This window comes from Pteropus alecto, unplaced genomic scaffold (genome assembly GCF_000325575.1).
Source record: "Pteropus alecto unplaced genomic scaffold, ASM32557v1 scaffold25, whole genome shotgun sequence".
Classification (NCBI taxonomy): domain Eukaryota; kingdom Metazoa; phylum Chordata; class Mammalia; order Chiroptera; family Pteropodidae; genus Pteropus; species Pteropus alecto.
Window position 1 is genome coordinate 29,546,613 of NW_006441955.1, and position 23,113 is coordinate 29,569,725.

The 23,113-nt window shown below is 34.5% G+C and overlaps 2 protein-coding genes across 2 annotated transcripts in view; one reads left to right on the forward strand and one right to left on the reverse strand.

The window, feature by feature from the left end:
- The window catches only part of GNG5 (G protein subunit gamma 5), a 6,521-nt gene extending 2,582 nt beyond the window's left edge, over positions 1–3,939 (reverse strand). Inside the window, exons 1-2 of the mRNA XM_006919361.3 lie at positions 3,751–3,939; positions 45–188 (exon numbers count right to left, since the gene is read on the reverse strand). Coding sequence (XP_006919423.1) covers positions 63–188; positions 3,751–3,831 — 207 coding nt within the window. The 5' untranslated portion in view covers positions 3,832–3,939 and the 3' untranslated portion in view covers positions 45–62. The remainder of the gene's footprint in view (positions 1–44; positions 189–3,750) is intronic.
- Positions 3,940–7,555: 3,616 nt separating this feature from the next.
- Positions 7,556–23,113, forward strand: part of SPATA1 (spermatogenesis associated 1) — a 30,680-nt gene continuing 15,122 nt past the window's right edge. Inside the window, 7 exon segments of the mRNA XM_015595074.2 lie at positions 7,556–7,915; positions 12,105–12,211; positions 13,690–13,807; positions 16,350–16,403; positions 16,497–16,722; positions 18,720–18,834; positions 19,542–19,602. Of these exon segments, the coding sequence (XP_015450560.1) occupies positions 7,880–7,915; positions 12,105–12,211; positions 13,690–13,807; positions 16,350–16,403; positions 16,497–16,722; positions 18,720–18,834; positions 19,542–19,602 (717 nt within the window). The 5' untranslated portion in view covers positions 7,556–7,879.

The window sequence follows — 23,113 nt, forward strand, 5'->3', positions numbered from 1 at the left end:
TCCTGCTGTGTGGGGTTTTGTTATTTTAATATAAGGAAACTTACCTCCAAAGATTAGTTTCACTACAAAAAGGAACAGACTTTTTGGGGTCTGAAGGGATTTGTACTTGAAGAGACTCCAGTCAGCAGGGGGTCATGTTGAGCATTCTGCAGACAGAATTGTTTCAAATCTGCAGCAGCCTGGGAAACCTGTAAATAACAAAGGGTAGGGGGGAGTGGGAGGTTGTGAGAATATTTTAAGTTTTCTCAAATCTTTCAAAATACCTGCAACAAACACCTCTTAAAAGATACATACTAATTGAAGGTCAACAGTCATATTCTGAGTTCTCACACTTGAAACACTACATGTAAATAAGAATTATTTTGCTTATTAGAAGCATCAAATGATTCATTACAAACAGTACAGTTTCGTTTTATCTGCAAAGCACAGCACATCCTGCCAGTTTATTAACAGGCTGTTCAAGTGCAACCTTGAGGGTACTCAATATCTTGTACTAAATCTTGTGTACAACATCTTGTAGTACACGCAATATTAGAGGTTAAGCAAAAAGTGTTAAAATTGTAGCAAACTATTACTTTATCTTGAAAGCAGTATTTACTGGGAAAATGCTGTTAATGAACATTCTAAATCTGAACCATTCAGTTCATTTTTTTGGTATTATGTACCATCATCAGCTATTTAGTATTACAAAATTAGACAGCATCAGAAAGGCTTACCGCAAATTTCAATAACTTAAAACGACTTCACTAAGCAGCCTGCCTTTAAGAAATTATATGTGCCTTAAATGCGATTTAATAATTTTTATATGTGTATGCAATACCATTCCAACAGGACTTAAGGAACTTCTATGGCTTTATATTTTGTTTATATCCTGTATTATTTAAATATTTATTTGTGTATATCCTGGGTAAGGTGATGCAGGACACAAAAACAACGAAGTGAATGGTTCAGATGTAGAACATGAATGACTAAAAGATGCCCCAAATGAATAAAATATCTTAAATCTTGAATTGAGGTTTTAGGAAGATGGGGAAAATAATTATTTATTCTCAGTTTTAACTACCCCCAAGGTGGGTGAGAACAACTGTCCAGTCCAGCTGGGGTACCTGGCCTTTGAAAGGGGGTTAAGAGCACCAGAGATGCTCTCTATATCAAGAAATCCTGCAGTTTACCACTGTACCTGACATTAACTGATAAAAGGCTCCATCAACCTGAGATGAATCTAGACTCTGCTCTCAATCTATATGTATGTTTGGCTTATACAACAGTCCAGGGTAATGATTTCCACAGGTTTATTTAGCAACTGTGTAAAAAAGTAGTTTTAAAATACCTGGTACCAAGTACTATGACAAATGATCACCCTGCTCCCTCCTCCCCCAAAAGGCATAGAGCTAAAGTAAGGGAATGAGGGGTTCATGTTTCACAATCTTATAACTTGATTCTGTTCACATTAACCAACACTAAGAATACAGTATCTGTTAATTTTCTGCCTTAAGTGTAAGTAAGCTCCAATTTAACTCCCTTTCACAAACTGCTCAATCACCACTATGTGCCAAATATACTTCTAGACACTGAGAATACTAACAGCAGCCCAGGTCTCTGCTGTTACAGAGCTGACAATTCAGAGGAAAAGAGACAAGGTCCTCTGCAGAAAAAAGAGTGACTTCTTAGACTGTGACCTCTGGGAAGGTGTCTCTGAGGTGACATTTAAACATTTCAATGATACGAAATCCAGCCAAGTAACCTTCCGTGAGAAACCTATCAATGAGAATTCTGAGCAGTGGGGAAAATAGCCCAAGGCTCAAACTAAATAAGATGCCAATCTATAAGGCAGTGTAATAATCATCATCCAGGAGGCTGAAACCCCTACAATCCTGGCATAATTATTGGTGCCCTCATTTACTCTCAAAAGTGTCCTGGTTGGCAATAGGTGTATGGTCACCCTACATGTGGGAGAATTTGTAAAGCATCTGATAATTTCTATCAGTTGTACTCAAATATAAACAGTAAATGTGAGCTAGTTTAAAAATATCTCCCCTAAAAAAGCAGTCATGGATAAAATAGATGCACAGAAAGAAATTGAATTAACCACATTTTGCAACTCATCTAAAGAAAAGCTGATTTAAGGTTGCAAGGTGAGATCCCCACCCCCACACTCCTAGCTACAGCCTAAACGTCACATTAAACACTCTTAAATCTGAATCACTAATGGTGGCTTTAATAATCTCGACCAGAAGTCTCCTAAAGAATTAAGTATAGGAAGCAGATGTCATGTTGCATAGTTATTGGAGGGGCTATGATTTTCATAATAAAGCCCTCAAAGTACTTTAGTCTGAGACTGTATCTCATTTTCTTTGGAGAGTAGGGCCAAGTAACCCTACCTAACACTTATTGCATTCAACGAGCATTTTTTTTCTTTCCTGGGCCACTCCAATCTACGATAAAGGCACACTTGAATGATAATGTAATGGTTGGTAAAGCAATATATGATTTCAAATTTCATCGTTAAATCTAGCCAAGACGAACCATAAACTACTGGAATGAGGTTAAGAATCTGGAGATTAGAGAAATGGATTCCAAACAGCAATGAAGTCTACAAGACGTCTTAAAGGACAGGAAAGGAGGGGAATCCCACATCAAGAATGACGAGAATTTCCCTTCTCTCCTGAGGTGAAGACAACTAAGTTAGGTGCCTGACATTTCTTTTTAAGGAAGTAGGTAAATGAGAGACCATCTTACTCCACAAAACATTTCAGGGAGAAGTAAAGACTACCCTGATGAGTACAGAATCAAATCATCTCACAAACTGGCTGCTTCTTTAAACAGAGTACCTGATATTTATTCTCCTCTGTTTCTTCTAATTACGAATGTTTAACACGCGAGCTGACCTGCCCCCGAAAGAAGCCAATTCACTTAGATACTGAACAGCACTAGAATGTCAGGTTGTTATATCAACACACTCGAAAGGCTTTTTCCCCAAAGTAAATAACCCAAGAAAATGTCAATGTCAACCAGACGCCAAAATAAATAAGGCTGGTCCACCCTAATCTAATCACTTTCTCAGGTATGCGGATCAGGAGATAACCCCAAGGTCTGATCTCAGCAACTGCCAAATCGGTATGAAATGCAAGCTTTGTACGAGACTGTACTCCTTCAACACCGGGGACGTTTCAAGAACAAACATGCTTCTTTAACCTATAGTTTAAGTTATGCAAGAATTCGTTCTCAAGTACGTGCTCGGTGGATGAAAGGAGCTGGAGATAAAAATCTACTACTAAAAGAAGTAGGTCTGGAAAGTTGACATAGAAAAAAAATACGTTAGTTCTGAATCGAAAGTCGGATAAAACCTTCGTCCAGGGATGAGAAATGGTGGAGGCTGGTAGAGAGGGACGGGAAGGGTGCAGACGGCTCGCGGAGGAGCAGCTGTTGTTGGCCAGGCCAGCCATGGAGTCACTGCGGAGGGAGGGAAAGTGGGAGGAAGAGCCGGAATGCGGAAAGCCGCTGTTCAGTGCAGGCGCCAGCCCGCTTTGGAAAGTTCTGGGGCGGAAGGGCGCACTAACTGGCCCCGCAAACCACAGCGCCCACCCGCGCCGCTTCGTCTCTAAAGCTGGGCGCGCGTCGTCCCCAGGAGAATCGCGTCGCGCCCGCCCCAACCAGCTCCGGGCTGGATCCCATCCGCCGCCGCCGCCGCCGCCGCCGCCGCCTCTGCCTCGGTCTTCCCCTTCCCCGCGGCCGCCCGCCCCCGCTCACCTTCACGCGGTTGAGCCCAGCCTCTAGCCGGAGCTGCTGCACCACCTTCTTCATAGCGGTGACGCTGGAAGAACCAGACATGGCGTACGCGGGAGCCGGGCCGATGTGTCGGTGGTGGGTGGCTGGGTCGTCGGTCCGCGGGGCCAGACGGCGGGGCAGCGCAGGGAGGGGCGGGGCTCGGAACTTTGTCTCTAAGTTTCCGGTTCTTCGCCCAGCGGCTCCGCCCTCGGCGCGCATGCGTGCCCTCCGCCGCCAGCAGTTTAGCTCCCCGCGGGGGCGGACCACGAGCCGGAGGGAGGCGGAGGAAGGAGCGAGAAGGGGCGGAGCAGACGGTGGGCGCGGCAGCTGCGGGAAGTGAGCGCGACCTGAGGCTCAGCCTCTCCTACCTCCCTCCCTCTGCGGAGAGGCGGATTTGGGAGAGGTAAGAGAAGACCTTGTCATCGGCCGCCAAGACTCGGACTCTGAAGAGCACCGATCAGGAAAAGTCAGACGTTGGAGGGCGTTTATAAAAGGCCTGTTGGCGGGATGACACGGAGGTTCCAGTTTTCCAAACGGAGTTGGCGGCAGAGGTTCAGGCGTGTGTCAGTGGCACCTTATCCCCATAGAGATGTGTCTCTAAGTGACCCAAGTTTGTCCAACGTGCCGCCCATCCTCAGCCCGCTTCCCTACCGTCAGACCCCCGAGGCCGAAAGAGGGCGCGGAGGTCACTGTAACCGACCTAGGAGAGCCGGGTGGCGGGGAGCAGGGGCGCTGGTTCCCTAGAGAAAAGATGATCTTCTCAAGGTTTGGCTTCTGTCCCCTCTTACCTCTTAGTTTTTCGAGATTGTGAGGAAGCTAAAGTAGTAGCTGAAGATTACACCTGTTTCATCCATTTAATTTGGAAGATTAACGCTTTACTTTAAAAAGTAAAACGTCTTTTTGTGTTTCGATAAAGTTTATTGTTTTATATTTCACTTGTAACTTATTTCCTGCTTCTTGAAATTGATCTTCAAAAGGGTTTTCTGGAGAGAGACAGTAGGATCTAGCCAAGCAAATTAGGCTCAGTCAGTGCACGTTTCACCCATGGAAACGTATACGTTATGTTTCCTATTCTGTTGAGATAGTCCAACGAATATACTAATATTTTCTATAATTATGAATAATTTTATCAGTAATGCATTTCATTTTTTTGTATAGTGAAAAATTCCATATATAATTTGCTCTATGTCAACAAACCCTATTTTATTTACTTAAGTATTATATTAGTTAACAAAAATGTACAGCGTACTTTAGTATTTTACTTAATACACTGAAAGTAATGACTAGGGTTATAAATAAGGGTTTGAATTCTGGTCCCCTCTGCCCTTGGTATCCCTCGGCAAGCCACAGAAACTTTGCTGAGCCTGTTTCCTCATTTCAAAATGAAATAATAAAACTTACTTCCCGGAGTTGTTTTTAAGAGTGAAATGAAACTGTATATGTAAGAAATATGCCAGGTATCTCAATAAATGTCAGTTCTCTGTGTTCCCCAAAAGTATTTTCAATTATTTCACCTTTGATGCCTTGTTGACTAATCTTATTCACATATTACAGATTTGGTGGATTGAACATAAATATCTTTAGTCAAAGAATCTTTTATTTCACAGTAGTTGTAGAATATGCCCCTAAACTCTAAGGTAAGAACTGTAAAATAGTAGTGCCAAAAGATATTTTAGGAAATATATAGTTTACTCTTCTATGAGAAAGAGGGTTGAGGAATAAGCAAGGCCTGTATTATTATAGGCCTGTATTATTATAGGCATTTTGTCAGAATAGGTTTTGTTGATTTTTTAAATTTCTTCAGAGACTGACCACAGAGTTTGGATTGCTGTCTCAAGATATCATCTTAGTTTTTGTAGTGTACATCTAATAGAGGATTCAATTTAGAATAGGAAAGAAGGTGGATGGGGAACCAGTTCATTTTAAATTCAGTTGCATCTGAAGAAATTAGCAATAAATACAGTTTATGAACTGTCAGTATCTCCTAAACAAGCCATGTTCTTTGACCTTCCACAGTGTTTTAAAACAAAGACCTTACCAACTTTGCAGATGTAGAATTGACACTTCAGATAAAGACAGGCCCTTCTGTACAAACAACTTGTCACCAAGAGAATCCTTATAACAATGAATGACAAGAAAACACAACCAAGAAATCTCATTTTTTTATTTTGTCAGTAGAGCATAGTCAATTTAAATTTACCTGGGATCTTCACCTTATTTGATTAATACTGTAAGTTTGATATTCAAATACTGAATATAGACTTAGTGAACTAAAGAACTTACAGTACTTTTAAGTTTTTTATACTTTTAAGTTTCAAGTGCCTTGCTTTGTAGCTTAAAAGCTGAATATATTTTTAAGGAGAGACTCACAATTAATTATGACTTCTTTCTCAAAAAGTGAGTTTATATTACTCTGTTTTTGTAGTCAATAAGCGGACAAGGTTTGGAGAAGATGGGTGACTTGCCCACCATTATACAGCTAATTTGTGGCAGAGACAAGACTAGAACTTAGATCTCCTGATTTTTATCCCATTATATGTAGGTAATATATTTTTTCCATGGAGCTGCTCATATATTGGAGTAATAATTAGTTCTCATAATTGGGCATGGAACTATAAGGAAATTTAGGATTTTCTAATGACCATCTCTTGATGTGCCCTATTATCAAATCAGACAGGATATAAAAATCACCAGAATTCTTATTTCTAGGCACTGAACAGAGTATCAGAAATTCTTAACCTTGACGTTCAGCTCTACTACTGACTCCGAAAATCATTTTGGAAAAATGCAGTGAAAGTGTGATAACTAATTCTCCTTATAAGTAGAGAGTAGGTCAGAGAAGGCAGATAGGTGATACATCTACCAACAGTTACCACTCCCAAACCCATGGTAGACTATGATAATCTATTTCTGTACTCCTCAGGCCTGATGTAGCCTTGAAGCAAAATTATGCAGTAAATGAGAGATTAGAACTCTATAGTCTCTTTATCTTTGGCTATCAAGCTATCAATCTTCTTTTGTTTGAATTGCCATTACTTTGTTCATTAAGTAATAATAGGTAAGAAAATTGAAAATACCAAAGATTATATGTTAGGAGTTAGTGAAATGTGATTTGGTTAGGATCAACTACAAATTCTGAGCATGCCTAAAGAGATTAAATGAAGCTTCTTTTGGTTTAGATACCAAAGACTTACTCAAGTTACTATTAGAAAAATTAGTGGTCTCTGGTAGGAAGACTTCACAGTACTGTAATAAGTACCAGATGATGGGAATTTTAAGTTTTGTTTGATTTAAAGCATATTTTAATATAAATGAAAGTGGAGCAATGCTTTGACATCATGAGAAAGCTTCTGCTCTGCTGTTGGTATGACAGTGTATCCTTAAAGATTGTCCAACTTTAATAATTCCTTTTTAGAGTAATAATTCAGCTACATTATCTTTCAATTTTTATTATATATATACACCTTAAGTTTTATTGTGTATTCTTGTAAACTGTTATAAATTCTCTGATAAAAAAAAAAAAACAGAGGAAATAATACACAAATGCAGCCTGATATATTTAAAGATTGTCATTGTCATCTGGAATGATCGTTCTCATTTATTATTGATATATCTAAGCCTAGGAAGAAATGTACATGGTAAAACATTTTATAATCATTCTACAGCCATTTGTATAAATTTAGTCTTCTCAATTCTAAAAGTATATTTCTACTCTATGTAAAATACTATGTATATTTATCTTAATTTTTGATCAAGAGAAAATGAATTATTCAAAATATATCCTGGTCAGAAGTATGTTATAATATAATTTACTTTACTTAGTTGCATAGGATGTATGTTCATTTCATTGCTTCTACCATCCCTATTTACTAATATGTCTATTTAAATTATTATAAAAAGATTGTATACTAAGTTGTAATTTTGAGTCTTTTAAAGGCTTTTATGTTTTTTTCATCTTTTGAATGAATCAGAGACCAAAAATGAGTGGAATTCTCTCTTAAACAAGTCAAAAATCTGTCATAACCTTTATACTACTTAAATGAAGATAGATTAAAAAAAGAACCCATAAAATTCCAACTGATAATTACCCTATTCAGAGACATTGGTGAATATGTCCCTCAATTCAAGTCAACCTTCCTCATCAAAGGTAAGAAAATATCTCTATACTACGATACAAGAAAAACCTACATTGATTTTGAAAAGTTTTGATAAAGCAAAAATATGAATTATATAAAGTATTAGCTATTAACTTCACTTTAAATCCAACTTCATGTATTCCATTGTCTGATCATTGTTCTTGTATCCCTAGTTCACTTCCACTCAGTACCCTGATTGTACTGGGACATCCAATGCATTGATCCTATCACTTTTTTTTCATACTTCACTTCATGATGCCCTCCATAGCTGGCTTAAACACCATAGGGCAGTCTTGATCACTCTTTTACACATGCTTTCTCTCGATTCATTGCCTCTCTCTCGATTCATTGTACTCTTTGGCAAAACAAAAACCCTGGTTAATCCAATTCTTCCCCTATTTTACATCTATACCTACAGCAGAACATGACCGGAGAAAAATATATCAGCATAAAGACTATTCTCACTTTAATTTCGTGACCATGAATCTCAAGTGGAGTCTTTTGCTGGTAGGCAATCAGACTGTCTTCCACTCATTTACTCTTCCATCGTTCTAGACAACTGTTTCATACCATCTCCCCATTTTCTCTTTAAACTAACTCTAATCAAGCTTTTATTCCACTACTTCACCAAAACCTGTTGTTAAATTCATCTCTAAGTACTAAATCTATTGCTAAATTCTTCCGCATACAAACTTGATCTATTCTGTGCACAACAGTTGACACTGTTGATCATTCTTTCTCCCTTGACAAAATTCTTTTACTTGGCTTTTAGCTTACACATTATCTTGGTTTTCCTCCTACTTTTCTTGTTATTCATTCTTGATCTTCTTTGCTATGTCTTCTTCCTCATCTCCTAATATAGGAGAATTTCAGAGGTTGGCTCTTCATTCTCTTCTTTATCTGCACTCATTCCTTGGTGATCTCATCCAATCTAATAGCTTTAAATCCCAACTTTATGCTGAGGATTCCCAAATTTATATCTCCATCTCAATCTTCTTTCCCAAATTCCAGATTCATATTTTCAACTGCCTACTTACATGTCCATCTGGATGGCCAACAGACAGCTCAAACTTAACATGTATGAAACTGACCTATGGATCTTTTCCCCACTCCCAAAGCCTCTGCTACCCATAACCTTCCCCCATCTCAGGATGGCTAATCCATCCTTTCAGTATCTGAGACCAAACACCTTGAAGTCATACTTGACTTTCGTCTAACTTCACTTCTAATAGATTGACTTCTAACTTCAAATTATATACAAAATTTGATCACTTCTCATCACCTCTACTGCTAGCATATTGGTCTGAGCCACCATCATCTCACACTTCAATTATTCAAATAGCTTCATAACAGGTTCCATTTTTTTGTCCCTTATAGCCTGTTCTGTTATCCCTTTAGTAGCTATTAAATATAGCAAGATTTGGAAAGAGAGCATTATGTGTGTCCTGATGTGAAGCAATATAAAATATAGGGCACCATTTATAAAGTATTCTTGACCCAGATGATTAACTTGTGTCAGTCGAAGACTATACAGTTAACTGTTTGCAGGAGATAGAGGGATTAGAGAAATAAGTTAAATGACACCATAAGCAGTTTCTAAGGTCAATTCAGAATGCAGAACATTTTATAGGACAGCGGGCCCAATCTCTTTCAAAAGACAGTGCTATGAAGAGAAAAAAAGCAGTTCTGGAAAACTCTTCCAGATTAAGTGTTTTAAGACTTGGCAGTGTGTTCTCTTTGATTGAATTCTAGATCAAAAAAATTCTCCTGAGGACAACTAGACAATTGAGGAAATTTGACTATGGACTGGATTTTAGTTGACATTAAGTAATTGTTAATTTTCTTAGATGTGAAAATGGTATTGTGATTATGTTCCACAAAACCTTATTTTTAGGAAATGGGTGCAAAAGTAGGAGTATATCGTCAGGATGTCTGATTTACTTTGAATGGTTTAGAAAGAGAGAGAGAGAAAGTAAATGTAGCACAATGTTAATTTTTGAATCTAAATAGTAGGTTTGGACATTCATAGTATTATTCCTTTTATTTACATGTATGTTTAGGTTTTTCTTCATATTAATACAATAAAAATATAAAAGTCATGTCGTTATGCTTCTATTAAAATCCTGTTTTGGCTTCCCATTTTGTAAGATAAAGACCTTACAATGCCTTGGACAGCCCTATTTAATTTGTTTCTCATCCTCCCCTATTTTCTTATCTCCTACTACTCTCTCCCCTGCTCTCTCTACTCCAATCATACTAGCACTCTCTCACCTTGAGACCTTTGCTTTAGCTCTTCCTGGAGCTCTTTTGCTCTACATCTTCACTTGGCTAATTCTTTCTTCACATGCAAGACTTTACTCAGATCTCACCTTTTCCATCAGAACAACCTAGACTATTCTGTTTAAAACTGAAACCTAATTTCTTATCTTCCCAGTTTTCCTTATCCTGCTATACTTATTCTTCTTTCTCCTCCCAAGTACTTAGTACTTTCTAATGTACTCTATAACTTATCAGCGTTTTATATTTATTGTTTATTGTCTATGTCCCTCACAGGGTAAGGATTAGTCTGAGGCAAATGAGTCATTTACCTTGGTTGCAAAATTTAAATGTTTTATTTAAAATTTTGTATTAAAATATTTATATTAATTACTGAATTTTTTGGTGCCCTCTTAAATTTTGTATCTGAGGTGAGTGCCTCACTTGCCTCACCCTTTTTCTTGTCCTGATACCTCATGAGAATGTAAGCTATGGTATAGGCAAGAATCTTTGTTTTATTCACCACATAACCCTAGTGTCTATAACTGTGCTGACACATAGTAGGCACTTAGTAAATATTTGTCAAATGAATGAATGAATAAATATAAATTTACCATAAATTAATTTACATCATGAAGTGTTTCAAAGGCCAAGAAATGTTTTATTAACTATATTTTCTTTGTATTAAAATCTGTACAAACACTTGAATTTTAATTCATGAATTGCTATAACAATATCGAAGTAATTTACTTGGCTTGTAAAAACAAATAGAGTAAAATGCTTATTTCGAGAAATATTTTTTTCTCCTATAAAATATTAATACATTTATATAAAGAGTAAGGTCATATTTACTTCAGACTTTTGAAGGTTTTGCAAATATTTAATGGTGTAGTTGTTAAATATATAGTATTGATAGTATAAAATAATATTAGCTCTTAATAATAGAGTATAGCTAGAGAATAATCCTTTAAATGCTCTGGTGTTCAAAATACTATATAGCATATAGCATGCTTCACTATCTATTTGAGTTAATATTTCTGTCATCAAAAGCATAGAAATAATTTACTTGGTCTGAAAACAACCAGCTCAAAACATTCAGTCCAAGAGCCATTTTTATCTGCTATAAAAATTACTAATATTAATTGTAGGTCGTATTTAATTCAAAATTTCAGATATTTAATATTGTAGAGTATAATCATTTAAATGCTTTGACTTTTAATATGCAGCGAATATCAAGCTTAATTAGATTATAAGACTATTTCTGTAATTGTTCTGTTTCTATTGTAGTAATCTAAGTATTCTTCTAAATAGAAGGATTCTAATTGAGGTCATAACAAAACATTAGTAGAAAAGAAGATAGTATATATTAGCACAGACAAGCTAAGCTTACAGACATTCCTTATTTAAGAACAACCATTTCTTTCCCCATCACTGGTCAGGAATAGGTTCTTCCTAGAATTCTTGGGAACAAAAATAGTCTCCAAACCACAGTATTCACACTTTTGCTGGTGCTGAGAACTAGCAATCTTCACAACTGTGTTAGGGAGACAGTACATAAAGGATAAGGAATCCACAAAGTCACCTTGATGGAGCTGAGTAGATAGAAATTAGGGAAGGGGAAAAGGTTGGTAATAAGAAAACTGATCTTGGTGGTCTAGTATTTATACCACAAGCCACAGAAAAAACACAGTATGCAAGAGATGTTAGCGTCATCTAGGACCACATCTCTGACATTGTTTCTAAGGGAAAATTTGCTTCAGGTGCCAAGTAGCCAACTTAATGAATTTTCGGCTCTTCATTTTATTTTTTGTGTTTGTTCAAAAGGACGCATGTATTACATGTTTATTTCAATTATGTTTATTAAACTTAAAATTTTAGAGAACATCAATTGAGTTTTCTCTACTTTAAAAATATTTTAACTGATGTTCTTCTCAATTTATTCAGTTGGTGGAACTTCATGTTTTTTATGTCCCTGAAGGATCGTGGAACTATAAGTTAAATACCATTTCAATAGACATTGTTAACAAATTCATTTCAGCTGGATTTATAAGGCAAGTATTTTTGTGGTCATGTTACAACATGCCTGAAAAAAAAAACAATTTTTTTTTTCTGCAGAGCAAAATGCCTTCTGTAAATTTAAAAATGTTAAGTGAAAAATATCTTGTCCTTGTGATGGATCCAGTTCCTAACTTAATGAATACTATCAATAAATAGTGCTATATAACAGTTAAATCAAAAAGTGCTGTAGGAACAGGCATCACTTAGCCATAGTACTGCCACCCAGAAAACAGGGCACAATATACATTACTATGGTTATACATGAAGAAAATTGAGAGAAATTATCTGAAATCAGAAACCTATTGAAGAGCTATGAATAGTGGTTAAACCCAGTATATCCACAATGACTTTTTCACTGAGCTGTTTAAAAATAGAATCAGCATATATGTATATGTGTATGTACACTTATATGTATGTACATATGTATTCTCACAGTCACAGAAACACCTATGACACTATGCGATCTAACTGACTGTTGTTATTTTTCTTGTGTGTAGCTGAATCTTCCTAATCTTCCTCATCACTTTCTTCAAACACACTAGCCTCCTTTCTGTTCTGGAACACATCAGACATAGCCCTATCTCAGGACCCTTGCGCTTGTTCCTTTTGTCCTTGTTCCTTTCTGCCTTTACATATGCTACCTCATCTCTTTCAGGTTTTTACTCAAATATTACTTTATGTTTAGATCTTCTCTGATCACTATATTTTAAATTCCAGCTACTCTCTCTCCTCTGCTTTCTATTTCTCTACAGTACTTAGCAGTGTCTTATGAATTATATTTTTTTCTTAGTTTGTTCATTTTTCTATCCTACCACTAGATTTTAAGGTATATAAGGATAGAGATTTTTGTCTGTTGATTGTTATATTCCCATCCATTAGAACAATGCCTGACACAAAATAGATGCTCAGTAAATATTCATTGATAATGTTTCCTGTAAGATCTAGAAAAACAAGAACTCAGAAAAATAGCAAAAATGATGGCTTTAAACTTTAGATATTAAGGAATGAAGTATCCCTAATAAGCAAAGATGTGGAATCTGATAACATTTAATCATCAAAGAAGTTTTTAAGCACTAGCTAATTCTGTCTGATTTCCAAAATAAATATCTATGCCTAAATCATTCTTTAATATATGTTTAAAAGTATATAAATTCCATAGCAAAGTTTTGTTCTAATAATAAAATTTGGAGGTGGATAAGTAGACAAGCATTTTCCTTTTCAGTACAAAAAGGACTTTTATAAATGGTGTTCGTTTACATAATTTTTAAAAGGCAGACTTTTAATCATTTATTTTTAAAATACTTATGAAGGCCTACAAAGTACCAAGCAATGTAGAAAAACAATATATTAAGCTATACGTGATAAATTAAATTAGTAATTATGTTTGAGATAGCTGAGTAAGGTTACTATTCTTTAGTATGGCTGAAATTCATTTTGCTTTACATTATAAGGCAATGTCATGATATTTCAGAGTATCTCCTCACCTTACTTTGCAAGCCCTGAGGGAGCATCTTGGTGAGTTCCTTGGTGAAGATGCTGTTGCAGAAAAATTTTTATATCTGAAATGCATTGGAAATAATTTAGCTGTGGTAAGTTTTTTTTTTTTTTGATGGAAGAAAAGCATATCTTAACAAATTATGTTTTTTTTAAATGCTTATCAACTCAGCTCCTTAACGCACTATGAGATATGTAATCTCAATCATAACAAAATAGAAATATCACTAAGTGCACAGATCATCAAGAAAAGATGGGGTTTATTGGCATGTTATCAGGCATTAAAACAATGGGGGTATTTTTGCGTGTAAATTTCCTTGGGAAGAAAAAGAAAACAATTTAAAATGTGATCATATAAGTAACATATTTTTAAATTTAAATGACAGTGTTTAAAAGTTTTTTAAACAAGTGCTTTTGTTCTGAAGAAAAATAATTTCTCATTGGTTGGGTCACAACTATTCTTGTTTGGTGTGAAATGAAATGACTCCAACAAATTTTTTTGTATCAGCTATTATGTATTGAACACTCCTATTTGTAGTTTCTCTGATTTAGTGGCAGGATTTTCTAAGTAGAGAGTTTTCCTAGCAGAAATTCTCAATCCAGTAAGTCATCAGATCTCAAAATTTCTGGTTTCTCCTATCTATATTAAGTTTATTTCTTTAATCAATATTTTTCATATGTAAACTCTTTAAAAATGCAGTATATTCCTATTCCACTCTAGTTAACATACTATATAATTATTACATATTTATGTGATTATTCATTTAACATTTAACTCTGCCATTAGACTGTAGCTCCTTGTGAGCAGGGACTTTATTTTATTCACTATTGCATTTATAACCAGTGTCTGACAAGGGGCATTTAAATGTTTATTGAACAAATTAAATAGTGAATGATAATAGAAAAAAAATTTCCCTCCAAAGTAGTACTATAGAGAAGAATTTGCTATGTGGAATTCTTGGAATCAGCAGCTAGATTTGAAGGTTTTGTCATTAGAGTTCCATTTAGTATGGCAGAATATTGATCTTTAGGTTAGTTTTCCTCAAATGGGAAAGAAAAGAAAGAACTCTCATAACTTTCTGGTTCGTTTGTTTTTTTTGATGGTATGTAAAATTACAAAATATCAATCACAGAATACTTGTTTGGAAGGGACCTTAAAGATATTTTAAGTTAACTTCTAAAATTCTTCTAATATTTTATTATGTTCAACAATTATTTATTGATGTTTTTTATGTACACAATGAGAAAAAAAGGATGTGGATTCTGCCCTTAAAGTGTAGCAGTGAAGATAAAATACATAATTAAAATATCCTATTATGTATATTCAGAAGAAAAAGAGATTACTTCCAGCAAGAGAAGAGGGAAGATGGAGAACTTTGAGGAAGAAGCAATATTAGTTTGGATCTTGAAAGATAAATATTTGAACTTGCAAAGATGTTGGGTGGGAAAAGCTGAGCAGAGAAAATAGAATAAGCACAGGAGTGGAAAAGCAGGCAGCTAAGCAAGAGTAAGTGGTTCATTTCTTCCTGGAGCATTGATTGTGTGAAAGGGAACAAGTTGTGAAAGTAGTTTGTTGAAGATCTTGAGTGCCAAATTAATGAGTTTAGATTTTTTTTTCTAAAGTCTTGGAGGTTTTGAGTAAAAAATGTCATGATGAGAGCCTTAAGAGACTAGAGGCAGAGACTGTAATCAGGGAAATTTTGCAGCAGTTAGGCAAGAGATAAACAGGTCCTAAGGAATAGGCTGCTTCTCAGATTTCTTCTTCTACAGTTTTTTCTATGATTCTCTACTTCAGACACGAAAATCGTCCTTTTGTTCTCACCAGCAAACTCACTTTTGATTTACGGTCTTTACACTTGCCTGAATATAGCTTCTTCGTTTCATGATTCAGGTCTCATGAGCCTCAAGTATTATCTTTTAAAAGGACCATTTCTGACCTTTTTAATTTTTTCAGAGTTACTCTATTCTACCATTCTGTTTTATTTTCATAAATCACATATTCCTATCCTAAATCATGTTTGTTTTAACATCTGCTCTCCCAAGTAAAGTGGAAGCTGCATGAGAGCAGGAACTTTTGCCTGTTTACTGTTGTTTCCCCACCATATAGAACACAGCCTGACACATAGTATGCTGTCAGTATTTGTTGAATGAATGAATAACAAATGAACTCTATAGATTGAATATTTAGGAAATAAAGTGTACAAGGTTGGACTCTGTAGTCAGAGTACCTGGTTTTAAATCCTAGCTTGGAAACTTCTTAGTTATAAAATCTTGGGAAGTTACTTAACTTGTCTTTACTTTAGTCTTGTCTGTGAATGACAGATATGTGTACCTATCACATGGAATTGTGAAAATTAGCTCAGATAATATGTGTAAAGCAATTAGAATTGTACCTGGCACATAGCAAGTTCATGCAAGTGATAGTCATACTGATTATTATTAAATAACATAGAATTTCTATTATGTTTAGTACAACAAATAGAAAATGATTATATTCTACATTTTCTAGAATCTTGCCTTAGTTACCAGCTTTTAGATTTGATTTCTGTGTTGCAGATATGTACCTTCTGCAAAAAGAGTAAGGGGTTGAAAAACATTACAAAAGCTTCAATTTTTTTCTCATTTCTTTCTTTCTAGGTGAAGGCAAAGCAAGAATCGGAACTGAAACTCAAATCCTTTGCTCCTCCATATGTATGTAATGTGACATTTTAAATTTATGCTAATTTTTTAACTTACTGTTTTTTAATTACAAACTAATTATTTAAATTTTTCTATATATTTTAGGCTCCTCAACCAGAATTATATTTGCTTCCTATAATGGATCATTTAGGAAATTTTTATTCAGCGTCAACATTTTCTTTAGATGAGCGGCAAACTAAAAATGGTGTTGCTGAGGCTGATGGAATAATCCACAGACCAGTTAGTGTCACTTTGTCAAAGGAAGAACCTGGAACAGATCCCAGTTTTTTAGAAAACACTTTGAAAGAGCTTCTTAACAAGAATCAGGAAGGTGATTGTAACTGGAATGGGAAAGACAAATAGGTTATTATAGTATATTTTAGCAGTCAGGTCTGTTAGCAAATTCTAGGCAAATCTGGCCTTACAAATATGGGCAGTATAAAAGGAAAGCCACAATTTAATTTAGATATTGTTAAAAATAGTTTCTCCAGTTTATCCTCTAGAATGCATCATTCTTCTTGTTATACATTGGATTATTTATCTTCCTGCTTAAAAATTTTTGAAAGACTTACTGATTACTACTAATTGCCTAAGTTCCTTAAGATGGCATAAAGAACCTTTCATACTCTAACTTCAAACCCAGGGTTGCAAATGTTTATCTGTGCAACTTGTTCAGTGCCTAACTCCAGAAGGCTTCCGTCACATAGATCATGATATAAACGGGAGCTTTCGGGATTTGCTTAATATGATAGTTGGTTCAATAATTTTTAGCTATTATTAATAGTAGTACTATTATTATTATAGTTTGGAGGTAGGCAGGGAGGAACAAGTACCATGAAGTTTAACTGGTGAGGTAGATAGGGACTTGAACTGCAAGAGCCTTGCTCACAAAGCTAAGGAATTATGTAGGCAATGGGATTCCATCTGGAGTTTTTAGCAGGAGTGGCATGATTAGATTTAAGTTCCAGAAAACAACTTAGGTGACCATATGAAGAGTAGACCAAGGTAATAAAGAGCTGAAATAAATGCAATGGAATGGAAATCAGAATTTGAAGAGACTTCTAAGGATTGGGTACTGTGCTGAGTGCTTTATATGCACTATGCCATTTTAGAGATAAGGAAACTGAAGTTAGAGAAATAACTTACCTTGGGTCACACCTGCTGTGACTTGAACTTGTTGTTTGACTAAAACTCTTGATGTTTGACTGTGCTAGAGTCAAACTGAACTTTTCTTTATTGCCAAAAATGCTATATACATTAAAACGCTGTGTCCTGCAAATGCCATTTTCTTTGCTTAAATTCTTCACTCTCTTCTTTGCCAGGTAAACATCTCATAGTTCAAAACATAGTTTCACAGTTATCACTCCCTTTTTTTGTTAAAAGGTGCAGTGTATCATGCTTCAAACTGTTACTAGGAATAAGAAATACATGTCCTATATATCTATCAAAATGTAACTCAGAATCAACAGAGTTTTGCATTTTTTTATGAGGTGGTTTGGGGGAGTAGTATTTTACAATTGGCTTTTAAACAACTAGCATATCTATTTTTGTTTGTTTGTTTATTTTGCATTGAATATATCTTTTAGAAAATTTCTGTTTGTTGTCCTTAAATGATTATTCCAGTTCCAAGTGGGAAATAAATGGTAGCAGCAAGACTAAATTAAACCAATATGGCCTTTAGGTTGCAAAATATTGTGGCAATTTTTGTAAAATGACTTTTCAGATATTAATATGACTCATTAATTTTTTAAAATTAAAAAATTGATTTCTCCAAGGGAGGGAAAAATCTACATTATCACTGTCAAGTTCATGGGTCTTTTATTCATATAGATCATGTAGATATTAGATCATATAGAATATTAGTGTTAATAGTGTTTTAAAGACAGGTTGTGTTGTTTTCCTATATGGAAAAATTCTGCTAAAATGAAGAGAGATGTAATAAGTAGAAATGTATGTGAAATAAAAATGACATTATATACCCTGTATTTACACCAGGTCCCTCAGAATACTACTTGAAAAGATTATTTGGGCAAAAGCTGAACTAAAAGTTGAAGACAATTAAGTCTGAGTAAAATCCAACTTACCCACCTCTTATAGATTCACATTGTACATAGAAACAAATTTGCAATAGGGGCGTGTGTGTGTGTGTGTGTGTGTGTGTGTGTGTGTGTGTAAGTTAATTTTGGAAATTGTTTCTTTGTATCATGTATGATAAAGTTCATGGATATTCTGAGCTATAGGATAAGATAATAGTATGTATATATAAAAACAAATTTTATTTTAATATTTTCTTGACTGCTATTTGCCATGGATAAACATCAACATCAGCTGGGAGAAAAGATACTCCAAAAGGAAACCAAGCTGGAAAATATCAATTCAGAAATTCTAAATTGCTAGGAACATTGGAAGGTTCAAATAATGATTATTTAAGCAACAAAAAAAGGTAATTAGTATAAATATTCATTCCACAGGTCATAATCTAAACTGTAAGAAAAGTAAGATATCCAGGATACTGTTATAAAGATTTCTAACTAGAAAAAGATATGAATGAAATTAGTGATATTTTAAATTAAAATTACCATGATTCTGATCTTTACTGTTATATAATAGCATTGTTCTCCAAAAAATTAAGGATAATTTATTGATTAAATTTATTTCTGTTGCAATCATTTTGTCATCAAGGGCAACCTAATGTCAGAAAAATTTATCTTCGTTTGTGTTTCTTAGAACTAATTTTTCTCTCATTTCACATTGGTATCATTTCATTTAAAATTATAGTACTTAAACAGTTCTGCATATATTAGCCTTTTTAAATTAACATAAGGAATTTTATAATCAATTATTCACAAAAGAACTACAAACAAATATGTTTACAAAATTTCCAGTTATTTTACCTCACAAAAGACATTGGACTATGATTCGAATTTAGCTATAATATAATGAAATACGATTTTATTATTAACACTAAATGTAGTTTACATTGATTGTTAATGAGATTGAAAGATAATATGATAATGATCTCAGGCTCACTTTTAAAAATTTTAATGTTATATGTTTATGGAAGATGAAATAAAATATATAAAATATGAAAAGCTAATATTTATGGAATCATTTTTTAATATGACTTTCAAATCTTTCATTTCCTTTAAGTCAGTTTCTTTGGAATAATGAAGATGATAGAATTAATATCAGTAGAAGAGATTGTGGTCAGGTATGATTTTAAGATGATTATTTAAATGTTGTATTGAAACCTAATATTTATACTAAAATTCAAATGAAACTGAAGATTAAAATGTCTAAATTTTCTGACCTTAGAGGTTAGAGGATGGGAGATAAGCTTCTAGAAAATTCGGGAAGCTGCCAATTCAGCAAAATCTCTGGGAGTTCTGTGATCTGGGACATGTTGAGGTATGCCCTTTAAAGTGAAAGCCAGGCTTTTGTATCTTGCTCCAGCTCCCACTGAGGGTGAGTCACTTTGTGACCTCTTTGGAATTTGGAGAGAGATTTACTGCATTTGGATGTGGTGTGTCAATCCTTTTTTTTTTTTTGTTTTTTAATTAAGTATTCTAAAAGGCTGCCAACTTTGAGTGGGCCCAAAGCAAGAGAAGGCTCACAAGGTGATCTAAGAGGTATTGCAGGTAGTGCTGCCACTTGTGTTTTAATGTCCGGCTGATCCAATGATGCTTGATGTATCATGGATTGAAATGCTGAATGGAGTCTCCTACACGCCCTGGTAGGAAAATTGCAGCTCAGAGCCGCCGCAGATCTTTAATTTAATACGTTTTGGAGCAAAGGCTTGCTACTGTCCGCAAATAATTGTTCTAGTATTGCTGGATATTAACAAAAAAAATACTAACTTCATGTTTTCAAATTTTTGTCAGTCTGGTGGATGCTTAATGCTATTTCACTGGTTTGAATTTTAATTTCTCAAATTACCCATAAAGTTGATGACAATTTTATATTTTATAGACTCCACTTTGATAATTTTGTTTTGGAAGTACCTTTTCAAGTATTTCTATTGAGTTGTCTGCCATAGATTTCTGATTAGTGAGAGTTTTTGACATACTCTGAAAGATGATAGTTCTTTGGTGCTTATGTATGTTGCAAATATCTTCCTCTATTCTGAGCCATGTTTATAGTGTACCTTGCTGAATACATTGTTTAAGTATTCCATATCCTTATTTTTTTCCACATTCTCCTGCTATGTCTTAGACTGAAAATAGTACCTTAGAATCTCCTATTATTAGTGCATTACTTTTTATCCTTATATCACCTATGGTTTCTGATTTAGATTTCTACACGTTATTTGGCACAAAGTTTTTAAGTGAATATTAATATTATCACTTTTGCGTTATGAAATAACCTTCTTGGACTCATTTAATGCTTTTTTTGATGTGAATTATCCCTTGTTAAATATTACTTTCTACTTTCTTTTCGTTTACATTTTTCTTATACTCCCCCATCTTTCTTTCTTATTTTTTCCAGCTTTTCTGAATTGCTTTGTTTCAGGTATGTCTTTTATGTACAGCCTAGAGTTCGGTTTTGCTTTATGAGCCAGTCTGAAAATCTTTTTCATTTAGTATATTAGTTATGTCCATTTACGTTATTGATGGGACTGATATATTTGATATCATCAGATTTGTTGTTTTATTTTGTTATAGTTAGTACATGCTACTATGTGGCTTATTTTCACTTTTCCTACTTCCTAGTATTTAGAAAGGTTGTATTTTTATTCTAGCGTTTACCTTTTTACTAATACATTTATGCTAGTAGTCAGAGTCCTCCTTTAAAAAAAAAAATGCTTCTGCTTTTGATTGTCCTACCTGTTCCATTCAGGGCAATAAACAAAATCACCTTTTCCTCTCCTTTCTACTCACATGTATTTTCAATTGTGTTATTTCTACTTTGTCAAAGAATATAACATTTACGTCCTATGCTTCTCATCTTATCCCCTCCACTTCTGTTTTAGTCTCAGATCTATAATTAAATATACTCAACACTTACTGCCAGTTCTCTTTCACAAGATATTTCAATCATCTTTTGTTTGGATTAAACTTAACTTATAATAGAAAAAAATTCTAGTACTTCTTCCACATTAAAAACTTTATCTAGAGTAAGGGTGACCAAACTAAGGACTACGGACTGTTTTGTGAAGCCTGCAACCTACTAATGTTTTTTATATTTGAAAAGAATTGAGGAAAAAAGAATTTTGACAGAGATCATATGTGGCCCATAAAGCCTAAATTATTTCTTTTCTGGTCCTTTACCAGTAAAGTTTGCTAATCCCTGCTTTACATCTCTCCCTGGCAATAACATCCTCAGCTTATACCTTTTTCCTTTGAATTTCTTTAAAATATTTCTCTACTGATGCCTTGTTTTATATGTTACTATTAAAAAGTGTGAGGCCACCCTCATTTTCTTTTCCTAGTAAACTGAGCATTTTGGTCTGGAAGGCCAGAGGATTCCTTTAATGTGTAATAATTTTACCAGGCTATATCTCAGTTGAGAATTCTAGGTCAGGTTTTTCTGGGCATATGTGGGCACTTTCAGTATGAAAATCAGGATTTCCTTTATTTTAAGAATGTTTTTTTAAAATTATAATTAATTTTTTAAAATAATTAATTTTAAAAAACATTTGAAATAGCAGCCATTTCATTGTTTTTTGTTTGTTTGTTTTTTCTCAGAGACCACGATTAGGCTTATCTTAGATCTTCTTTACCTTCTTTATGTTACTTTCTCTCTGATCTATTTTACTATTTTCTTTGTTTCATTTTCTTTGGCCCTTTTATCTTTATTCTCCATTTTCCTTACTGTATATTTGGTCATATCTATTCCTTGAATACCTGCAAATTTATTTATCTCCGAGACTTTTTTTTCCTTTAATTTCTTTCTTCAGTTTGGCCAACTTCCATTTCATATCTTCCTGTTGTTTATACATTTTTATTCTGAGCTATTAAAATTTTGATTTATGATGTTCCTTAATAACTGCAAAATCTTGCTTAATAATATCTAATCTAGGCTGAGAATATTATTAAGTTTTTCTCTGCTTTATAGCTGCCTGTTTTGTTTTACTTCTTAATTTTCAAGGTTTTTAAAAAGTAACTGTGAATGCTGGATTATTTTGTAGATATTTCTACATGTTCATTTGTGTTGGATTTTTCTGTATCAGTAGTAACAGGTGTTCTTTGTCTTCCTTTTTTTTTTTTATTAAGTTTATTGGGGTAACATTGGTTAATACAATTATATAATTTTCAGGTGTACATTATAATTTGGCATCTATATATTCTATTGTGTGATAACAACCCAAAGTCCAGTTTCCTTCAGCTACCACATATTTGATTCCCTTTACCCACTTCACTTACCTTCTACCCCGCTATATTTGACTCCCTTTATCCTGTCTACCTCTCTTCTCCTCCCCTACTCCCTACCCTCTGGTGACCACTAGTCCATTGTCCATGTCCATGAGTCTCTGTTTCTTTGTCCTATTCATTTGTTGCTTTTAGGTTTATATCCTACATATAAGTGATATGTGATTTTCAACTTTTTCTGTCTGGCTTGTTTCGCTTAGCATGATTATCTCAAGTTCCATCCATGTTGTCGCAAATGGCAGTATTTCATCTCTTCTTATGGCTGAGGAATCTTCCCATTTATATATGTACCACAGCTTCTTTAGCCAATCATCTATCATAGGACACTTCAGTTGCTTCCATGTCTTCTCCACC